Source organism: Aotus nancymaae, unplaced genomic scaffold (assembly GCF_030222135.1).
Source record: "Aotus nancymaae isolate 86718 unplaced genomic scaffold, 86718_ANA_hifiasm-v0.15.2.pri h1tg000017l, whole genome shotgun sequence".
Taxonomy (NCBI): Eukaryota; Metazoa; Chordata; class Mammalia; order Primates; family Aotidae; genus Aotus; species Aotus nancymaae.
The window spans coordinates 936,342-947,155 of record NW_026988429.1 but is presented as its reverse complement, the minus strand read 5'-3'; the positions used below and the strand labels follow the sequence as shown (position 1 = coordinate 947,155).

The following is a 10,814-nucleotide window of genomic DNA, read 5'->3' as shown; positions in this document are numbered from 1 at the left end:
AGTGAGCGGCCGGAACTAGCAGCGGGCGGCGCGCGGGGCAACTGTGGGCGGGGCGAGCGACCCGGAGCGCGTGGTTGCCGAGACGACCGTTAGGCGGCGGCGCGGCCTGGATGCAAGCAGAAACACCAGCGTTACAGCGACCGCGTTGGCGATGGCGCACAAAGACTCGGTGAGCTTCAGTTCACCTGGGATGCACCAGAGCCAGGGTTGGCCGTTAAGGTCGATGTCGCGAACAGTGGGCTGGCTCTGGGCCTCCGGATGCCGCTACTTGCTCCCGCCCACCGCGCTGGAGTTCTAGATGACCAAGGAAGCCACGTCGGCACTCGGGCAGAAAACCTACACCTGCACGGTGCCCACTCACACAACACGCTTTGTCACACTCAAGCAATGAGGGAAAGAGTCAGTGGGTGGTGTAGAGCCCGACAACAGGAAGTGGATTTTGAAACAGCTAATGAATGTAATAAGTCTCTTACATTTAAATGGATAAACCAGAAACAGGCATTTTTAACAGATAAATCTATTTCAAGAATTTCAAGAGGAATAAATATATTAAATAACAATTCAGAGGCTACACTTGAAAGTCAAATTGTTTAAGAGCCAATCAATTTTAAAATAAAGAAAAACAGGGTGGGTCCAGTGGCTAACGGCTGTAATCCCAGCACTTTGGGAGGCCGAGGCAGGCGGATTGCCTGCGCTCAGGAGTTTAAGACCAGCCAGGCCAACATGGCGAGATCCTGTCTCTACAAAATACAAAAAATTAGCTGGCTGGTGGCACGTGCCTGTAATCGAAGCTACTTGGGAGGCTGAGGCAAGAGAATCGTTTGAACCCGGGAGGCTGAGGTTGCAGTGAGCCAAGATCGCGCCACTGCACTCTAGCCTGGGCGACAGAGAGAGACTCTGTCTCAAAAAAAAAAAAAAAAAAACAGATTTGAAGAGCTTTTGTTCAAAAATGTCTCTGTCCCCTCTGGTCACCGTCATGGGTGTCAGATGCGAGGCTGGGAGGGAGGTCTAAGGAACCAACTCTCTTTACCCAATCCATTCAGGCCTGCTCTAGCCAAGCTTGGCCCGGGCTGTGGGCCACTCCAGGTGCTTGCCACAGGGCTCTTATCACTGGTGAGTAGGGGTAATGAGACTTAAAGGATTTTGAGTTCAGTGCAAGACTTAGGAAACACCAGATTTGGGGGGAGAATGAATTTTAGGAAACAGGTATGAGACGAGGTTTTAGTGGAGCAATAGGCAAAGGTTTAAAAAGGTCACGTTTGGGCCGGGCGCGGTGGCTCACGCCTGTAATCCCAGCACTTTGGGAGGCCGAGGCGGGTGGATCACGAGGTCAAGAGATCGAGACCATCCTGGTCAACATGGTGAAACCCCGTCTCTACTAAAAATACAAAAAATTAGCTGGGCATGGTGGCGCGTGCCTGTAATCCCAGCTACTCGGGAGGCTGAGGCAGGAGAATTGCCTGAACCCAGGAGGCGGAGGTTGCGGTGAGCCGAGATCGCGCCATTGCACTCCAGCCTGGGTAACAAGAGCGAAACTCCGTCTCAAAAAAAAAAAAAAAAAAAAAAAAATAGAAAGGTCACGTTTGAAGGTGAATTTTGGAAGGAACGGGGTTCGGGGAGACTGGTGTGAGGAATTGAGGAAGCTCCCAAGAGATTGTTTGTAAACTTTTTATGTCAGTAAAGTGAGTTTTGGGGACTAGTCTTTTTGTTTTTTAAGTTATAAAAGGAAACAAACTCATTGTAGAGAACCTAGAAAATAGAAAAGAGCATAGGAAGGCAACATACCCTCTGTTATCATTTTGATGTTTTCCTTTTGTTCAACACAAAGTGGTCTACATCTATGAGATCATAATCGATAAGTAGTTTTGTATCCTGCTTCTTTCACTTAACATTACATCATAAACATTTTCTTTATGCCATTGCAAATTCTTTCTAAAGATTACCTTTAATGGCCAGATGTAGTGGTTCACACCTGTGAGGCAGATGGATCACTTGAGGCCAGGAGTTCAAGACCAGCCTGGCCAACATGGTGAAACCCCATCTCTACTAAAAATATTTTAAAAAATTAACCAGATGTGGTGGCAGGCGCCTGTAATCTCAGCCACTCAGGAGGCTGAGGCAGGAGAATCACCTGAACCTGGGAGGCAGAGGTTGCAGTGAGCCAAGATCGTGCCACTGCACTCTAGCCTGGGTGACAGACCAAGACTCTGTCTCAAAAACAAAAAACAAAAAACAAAAAAAGATTACCTTTAATCATTACATAATATTTTGCTATAGCATAGTCAATTATTTATTCTTTTTTTAAAACATGTTTTCAATATTCTGCTATTATAAACAAAACCACAAAGAATTTGTTGGAGAACATATTTTTATCTTCATTTCATAAAATGCCTTTTGGTTGTATTTATAGAACTGAAATTGCAGGGTTGAAGGATCAAAAACATTTTTTAATGTCTTCATGCATACTGCTGCAGGATGGTGTCACACTAAACCTTTGCCAATGTATTCTTATTTTTAAAATAATTTCTAATTTGATGAACTAGAAATCAGAATCTCAATACTATATTTATTAGTCATCTACAGTCCCTCTTTTGTGAAATGTCATGTCCTTTGCTTATCTTTGGGATCTTAAATGGTTTTTCTTCTTATAGTTTAAATTTTTACTGTAAAATAGCCCAAGCTGGACTTGAACTCCTGGGCTCAAGCAATTTACTGCAATATAGCCCAAGCTGGACTTGAACTCCCTGCCTCAGCCTCCTGAGCAGCTGGAACTATGGGTATGTGCCACTGTGCCTGGCAATTTTTCTTCCATTTTTTTTAGTTATTATTTTTTTAAAGATAGAGTCTCACTGTGTTGCCCAGGCTAGAATGCAGTAGTGGGATCTCAGCTCACTGCAAACTCTGCCTCCTGGGTTCAAGTGATTCTTGTGTCTCAGTCTCCCTAGTAGCTGGGATTACAGGCGCCGGCCACCATGCCTGGCTAATTTTTGTATTATTAGTAGAGCTGGTGTTTCACCATGTTGGCCAGGCTGCTCTGAAACTCCTGACCTCAAATGATCTGCCTGCCTCAGCCTCCCAAAGTGCTGGGATTACAGGCATGAACCACTGCGCCTGGCCGATTTTACTTCTTTTATGTGAGCTTTTAATTTACTCGGGGATATTTATCTTTTTTCATGTTTGTTGTAAATGTCTTTGGTTGAGAGGCTCTGGAGTCAGACTTGCATGTGAATGCATTCTGACTTCACTACCTCTACTTGTGTGATACTGGGTAAATTATCATAGAATGGAGAAAAGAATAGTTGGTAAAAATGTAGAAAACTTTTTAAGTTCCCCTGAGTCGGGGCTGTGCTATTCTAATTGGGACTCTGAGCCGGGGCTATTTCTGGCTCCAAGAAGGCATCCAGCATTTGCAACCAGCAGCCTCAGGGCCCCTCACCGCCGCTCCAGGCAACCTGGAGCGCACGCTGCAGGCTGGCTGCCGAGCTTGCACATCCCAGCCATCATCCTTCCACCTGCCCCTTAGAGTAGAGAAGATGAGCAAGTCGAGCTCGAAGTCCAGCCAGCCCTTGGCCTCCAAGCAGAAAAAGGACAGCATTGAGAAGTGGGCCCAGGACAGGCCACACAAGCAGCCTCTAGTGAGTCCCAGGACAGCGCTGGTAGGGAGTCAGAAGGAGCCTAGTCAAGTGCCAACACCTAAGAGACCTCGGGACAGACCAAAGGGAAGCAAAAACAAGGGTGCTATCAAGACCTGAAAAATCACCACAGTTCTAGGAAGGAAACCAAGGGACAGACCCAAAAAACTGGAGGAGGAGGAAGAGGAGGACAGCTCACAGGAGTCCTCGGAGGAGGAGCAGTGACCATGTGTGCTGTTGGCTCCTCACTGGAGGAGCAGCTTCCTTTTGGGACAGGACTGCTATGCTTGGTTCCCACCACCCCCACCCCTTCCCCAGGCCCACCATCACCACTGGTGGTGGCCACCCCCATCTTCTACCTGTGCCCTTACCACCACACTACACAGCACACCAGCTGCTGCAGGACCCCCATGAGCTGACTTGGGAGGATCACCCCCCACCAGTTCCTCCCCCCTTCCCCCCCTCACTCATGCATACACACGTGCCTTCCTCGACAAAGCCAATGTTCCAATTAGCCGCACCCTGACCCTGCTGCATCCCCACTCCCTGGTAGTGGGGACGTTGCTCTCTGGGCTTTTGGTTTGGGGACCACCTCTCTGCTCCTCCACTGTTCCCTCTGGCTTCCCATAGAGGGGCCTGGGAGGGTCCCCTGGCCTTAAAATGGGCCCAAGCCCCCATTCTGGGATGCCTCATTCCACTGTCCTGGCAGCAGAAGGTGTGGCCTATGGAAGGAGGTGCTGGCCCCCAGGATTCCCTCACCCAAACTGTCTTTGTCACCACGTGGGGCTCACACCTTTCATTGTTCCCCACCTTCCCTAGTCCCTGCACTAGGTTGGACAGCCCCCATTGGCTACAGAAAAGCAGGAGGGGTGTGAGTCCCCCCCTCCCTCTTTGCAGTGGCCCCAGCCCCCTTGCCCTCTGCCTGGGATCTGAGTACATATTGCAGTGATGGAGATGCAGTCACCTATTGTCCTGGTGGGGCCCATGAGCCCTGTGGCAGCCACCTGAGGTGGGCTGGGGCTGCTCCCCCAACCCTACTTTGCTTCCACCACTCAGCCATTTCCCCCTCCTCAGATGGGGCACCAATAACAAGGAGCTCACTCTGCCTAGTCCCAATCCTGCTCTTTCCACCCCCAACAAGTTCTGGTTCCATCCATTTTTCCTCTGTTCATCAACTACCTCTGGACAGTTGTGTTGTTCTTGGTTCAATGTTCCATTCTTTGACATCCGTTATTGCTGCTGCTACCAGCGTCAAATGTTCATCCTCATTGCCTCCTGCTCTGCCCATGATCCCCTCCCTGAGATACTCTTTGTGAGGAAGAGGTGGCGGGGCATGGCAGGCTGGGTGACCAACTACCCCAGTTGGAGTCCTGCCCCTAGGATGCTGCAGCAGAGTGAGCAAGGGGCCCCCAATCGACCATAAGGGGTGTAGGGGCCACCTCCTCTCCCTGGTCTGTCAGGGAGAGGTAGCCATGATCTGCCCCAGCCTGGGGCTCCCCCTCTGGTTTCCTATTTGCAGTTACTTGAATTTAAAAAAAAAAAATCATTTTCCAGAAAACAAAATGTAGAGAAGACTCTAAATAGCACCAATAATTCCAGGACTGTTGACTGAGTTGTCTTTCTCAAGTTCTTTGAACTCTCAAGAATTTTGAACACTTTGCACTGGTATAAGGGACATGAAGTTAAACCTTCACATTGCCTGGGCTTGCTCACTGTGTGCTCCCAAGCAAGGATGGTTAACTTCTGTCAGATTTCAGTTTCTTTCTTTTCTTTTCTCTTCCTTTGAGAGTCTCACTCTGTCACCAGGCTGGAGTGCAGTAGCGGTAATCTCAGCTCACTGCAACCTCTGCCTCCTGGGTTCACGCAATTATCTTGCCTCATCCTCCCCACTTCAGTTTATCTGTCAAATGTGGTTAGTGGGCTGTTATGAAAATTATTAATAATTAGGTCAAACATCTGCTAAGTATCTGTCACATAGTGGGCTCTTCCTCAGTTGGCCCTTTCCCTTTTCCTTCCTACTGGACAACTTGAGAAAGCTTCCTCCTAGCCTATGGCTGCTCTTCCGTTCCACTTCTTGGTTTCCTGCTCTGACTACCCTGTTTTGTTCTCACAGAGGCAGGAGAGACAGGTCCGAGACCGCGGGGTGACCCAGTCCAAGGCGAAAAAAGTGCTGCCGCCCACCGTGCCAGTGCCGCAGGTGGATATCGTGCCTGGGAGGCTCAGTGAGGCCGAGTGGATGGCGCTTACGGCTATCGAGGAGGGCGAGGAAGTGGTAGGGGACATCTTGGCCGACTTGCTGGATCGAGTCATGGACTCTGTTTTCAAAGTCTACCTGACTCAGCAGGTGGGCCGGGATCCGGGTCCTTCAGACTCATCTCCTACCTCTCCCGTCCCTCCCTGCCTACCTGAGACCCTTTCTCGCCTCCGCAGTGCATTCCATTCACCATCAGCCAGGCGCGGGAGGCCATGCTGCAGATCACGGAGTGGCGCTTCCTGGCCCGGGACGAGGGAGAATCTGCAGTGGCTGAGGACCCCACATGGGGTGAGGATGAGGAGCCTTCGGCATGCACGACGGACTCCTGGGCTCAGGGCTCAGTGCCCATACTGCACGCGCCCACCTCGGAGGGCCTGGAAAACTTCCCAGGTGAAGTACACTCCTCAGGAGCCTCTTTGGACTCCTCTGCCCTTACTCCTGCTCTACCCTTTCCGACATCTCACTGCCCGAGTGCATTTTCCCAGGACCCTGGGGGCGTAGACCAGATCCCCTTAGGAAGGTTGTGGATAGGTCGAGGCTCCCAAGAGCAGATGGAATCTTGGGAGCCTTCTCCAGAGCTGAGAGTCACTTCGGCCCCTTCTCCCACATCAGAGCTGTTTCAGGGGGCAGGGCCCGGAGGTCCTGTAGAGGAAGCGGACTGCCAGTCCAGAGGCCGCCTCTCCTCGGCTGGGTCCTCGAGCTCGAGCTTCCAACTGTTGGTGGAGAAGGCGCCTGCCAACGATGCCAACCCGTCTTTGGAGCCGTCCGTGGTAGCCAGCCCCCAGGCCTCAACCTAGAGGGGACAGCCCCTTGGTTCCCATTTGTCATTGGAGGACCTCTACTGTTGCATGCCCCAACTGGATGCGGCTGGGGATCAGCTGGAGCACAAGTCAGAGGGGGTACTAATGTAGTATTGGGATGCGAGATTAAAATAATTCACCAAGACAAAAGTATGTCAAATTGCAGGGTCTTTATTGCCGGCGACCACGGAGGACTCACGTCTCTCTAACCCGCGGCCCTGAGGGGAGAGTGTCAAGGCTTTTTATACCCGAAAGACCACCTTGGAAGTGGGGTTGAGGAGTGGGGAGGGGGATCAGCGGGCCCCAGACATTCCGAGGGCTGGTGGGTTCTGTAAATCAACTCCTGGACAGGGACGGGGGTGGGGGCCTCCGGACATTCCGAGGGCTCGGGGGCTTATTGTCACTCTAATTGCTACATAAATGATTTACAAAAGTCAAGACAAACATTAGTTTACACATTATCTGGGTAGCAGTGGAATTTACAGATCTTAGTTCACAGGGGCCAAGATGAGATTAGCTTGGGCTGCGCATTCTGATGAGCAAAGGCCAGCAATTCTGTCAGTTACTGATGAGAAAGGTAAACAACTTCACCTGGTGGACATTATCCAGAGCAGACTAGCAGTCTTATTCACAGAAACCAAGTCAGCAGTTATTGCAAAGAGAATGGGGCAGTTATTACAACTCATTTTTGGAGATACAGCTTTGTCATATAAAATGGCATTGCTCAGGTTCTGGCTCCAGGCCAGCTATAGCACAGTACTCCGCCTCGCCTCTGGCGTGTGGGTGCCCTGCCTCTCTGTGGGCGGCGCCACGCGCCCCTCTGCGTCCTTCCAGCAGCAGCAAGCCGGGTCCTCGGATTTGCGGCTGAGCGCCGAGCACCACAGGATGCCCTGCAAGGCAGCCTTGAAGCGCCTAGACCCTGCGCGGCTTCCGCGCCACTGGGTGCGCCCCCTGGCCGAGGTCCTGGTCTCAGACTCTCAGAAACGCCTGTTGGAAACCTACCACGGGCGCCAGTGGGGCAAGAAGACCAAGGCCCGGGCCAAACCCCAAGCCCCCAGCCCTGGCACCCGAGTCTCCCCGGCAACGTTCTTCCCTCTCCAGCCAGGCATTCCTTTCCGTGCCTCGGACTCCGGCCCCACACTCCAGTTCCCCACTTTAAACTTAGGCCTATCGTCGCCATGCTTCCGGTCAAAGCTACCACTCCCCAGCTCTGGGATCCACCTCCTCACCACACACCCGGTATTCCCTGATGTGGTCTGCAGCCCCAGCCCCAAGCTGTGGCCCAGTGCCAGGTGGCCCAGCGGTTGGGAGCGGGAGGCCGAGCTGCTGGGCGAACAGTGGGCCGTCCGGACCCGCGTGCCTCCACAGGGTCTGGAGCTGGAAGACGGGGAGGACCAGGATTCTGGCAGATGGCCTCAAACCACACCCCAGATCCTTGAAGCCACTTCCCAGGTGATGTGGAAGCCCCTGTTGCTGCCAGAAGCCATGAAGCTGGCCCCTGGTGTGAGCATGTGGAACCGGAGCACCCAGGTGCTCCTCAGCTCTGGTGTGCCTGAACAGGAGGACAAAGGTGATACCTTTCCTCCCGTTAAGCAACAACCCATCCAGACAGGTCCCCCAAAGCCCCAGGTGACTGTGGCACAGCTATTGGAGAACTCAGTCCCCAAAGTGTGGTCATGCCCTACTAAGCCCTCTGCCTCACTCTGAGCCCTGAGCCTCTGGCAGTGGTAACTGGCCCCTCCCTCTGCTTGCCAGAAATAAACACCTGAATTGCCTTAGGAAGTGGTCTGATGTCTCTTGTCAGTTTCTTCCAAGGGTGTCCACTCTCTCATTGAACTCCAAGGGGAGCAGTTATCCTGCAGGCCTAAAAGAAGATAGCACCAGGGTTCAGGAAATAGCCCCCTCGCCACCCTTAGGAGACCCTGCTTTAGCACCAAAGCTGCACTGTCACAGAGGCATTCTAGAGAGGCCCTCATTCCCCAAAGGAGTAGACATAAGGGCTGCCAGCAGGTCTGGCTCTGTAGAGAGAACTTCGAGTCTCCTTTCAGTAGGGGAGGAAGGAGATGGCCCTGCATAAGCACAGAGCGATTCCAGATGTGAGGAATTTGATTTCTTGCTTCCCTGATCCCTGGAGCTTGGTCACTTCACCCTAGACTGCAAATCCAAATTTCACTTTTGGAGTTAAGGAGGAACTCTCAAATTCAAACAGTATACTGAGCAAACTCAAGAGGCAGTGCCTCCTTAAATTTTATCCTAGGCTCCACACCTGCCTCATTTTTAGGCTCCACTCTGCCCAGATTTATCATGCCCCAACTTTCTCCTATAGCATTTCTCCAGCAGGCCCAGGAAGTTTCTGCTATGTTGCTGTGGGCTACACTCAGCACCCTGGTCTGGGGCCCTGGCTCTGTCCTCCTTATTCTGGTCCTCCTGCTTCAACTATGTGTGCAGCTCTGGCAGAAGTCTCATCCCTGGGACCTCCAGCACTGCTCCACAGATATGACTGGGAAAACAGCCGTAGTGATTGAGGCCAACAGTGGTGAGTGCTCCTCCCACCCTGTCTCCTCACAATGGGCCTCAGCCCCCAGCAACACCCACAGGGAGGGCAGGGAGGAGCATCCACTGTCAACACCCTTGTCCCTCCCCTAGAGTTTCCCTTGTTCACTGTAGTCACCACTTAGATTAGTCTACTCAAAGCTGTCCTCCCATAGGCATCAGGAAGGTTGTAGCCCAAGAACTGGCTCAGTGTGGGGCCGGAATGATCCTTGCCTGCTGGAGCAGGGAACATGGACAGCAAGCCCTGGTCGAGATACAGGCAATTTCAAATAGCAACCACCTCCTGATTGGCCAGGTGGACCTTAGCTCCATGACCTCTATTTGGAGCTTTGCCCAGAAGCTTCTACAGGAGAATCCTGAGATACATCATCTGTTGGTAAACAATGCTGGAGTTGGTGGTATGTGCCTTGGCTTGCTTCTCCAAACACGTTTCTGCAGCCTTCTTTCTAGCTCAGGGACCCCAAAACAGGTATCCTCAAAGCCTAACCTATGCAATATTGTCAAAACACTCTAATCCATTCCCTCCTCTAAAAAACTGACATTGAGTTAGAGCTTTAAACTTCATTGCCCCATCTTTGCATGTACATGCCCCTGTGGCATTTCTACTGAAGGTAATATGTCCCTCCCAGTCCATGTCTTCCTCAAGGTGGTCCCTTTATCACTCAGCGACAGTTTTTCATCTCCTCCTAGGATTCCCCAAGACACTTAGCCCAGAGGGCCTGGATCTCACCTTTGCCACTAACTATGTTGGGCTTTTTCTGCTCACAAATCTACTCCAAGGTAAGGAAGGATGGGCATCTTCTGTGCTGCCCCTCTTCCCTGTACCCCTGGCATTCTAGTGACTGTTTCCCAGGACCACCTCCTGCCTGTTGGCACGCAGCTGCTTGCTGAGTGGTGACCCAACACACTTTTGTGTCACACATTAGGGAAGCCCAGCTGGCACAAGTCAGGATTAGAAGGCTGGTAGAAGAATCGTTCAGCCCAAAATATAATCAGCAAGGGGATATGAGATCCCAGACCTCCCTCTCTCATCCTCTAGTTCTAGCCAGACCAGTAGAGTCAGTCATTGTAATGAAGGTTTCTTGAGGGGACACTAGGCACTAGAAACAGAGAAAGCAAGAAGATTCAGAGTTTCTGTTCTCAGGGTCTGCCAGAAATGTAGGCCATACAGGTGATACAGTTGATAAATTACTGCCTTGGGCCTAAGTCCTCTGAAGAGACACTTTCTGCTTGAGAAAGTTTGGGCTCCTCCAGGGGAAGGTTCAGAGAGTGGGTGGCAGGCACATTCTCCCTGATGTTTTCTCCTAGATTGTATAATAGCCCGTTTATTATTTTTGTTTGTTTTCAAAAAAATTACTCATCCCCTTATAATGTGATAGCCTCTTTAAAAGAAAAGCAATTTTTTTTTGTCTGGTAATACATATCCAAAGTACAAAATTAAAAGTGTACAAAAGGATATAGAGGTTTTTTTTAAAGTATTTTTCTCTTCTTGTACGTCAGCCACCCGTTCCCCTCCTGAGAGGCAACTACTGTTGCCAGGGTCTCACGTATCCTTTTGTGGTCAACTAAATTAGT

General features: G+C 51.1%; 1 protein-coding gene and 1 pseudogene across 1 annotated transcript; both read left to right on the top strand.

Moving 5' to 3' along the window:
* Positions 1–56: 56 nt before the first annotated feature.
* CUNH2orf81 (chromosome unknown C2orf81 homolog) lies at positions 57–10,137 on the top strand. The gene is given in 7 exon segments (XM_064377780.1): positions 57–169; positions 5,746–5,976; positions 6,063–6,793; positions 7,439–8,315; positions 9,135–9,222; positions 9,930–10,019; positions 10,079–10,137. Coding segments are annotated over 7 exon segments (2,094 nt in total). The 5' UTR covers positions 57–151.
* Positions 166–3,958, top strand: LOC105717163 (high mobility group protein HMG-I/HMG-Y-like; annotated as a pseudogene).
* Positions 10,138–10,814: the final 677 nt, after the last annotated feature.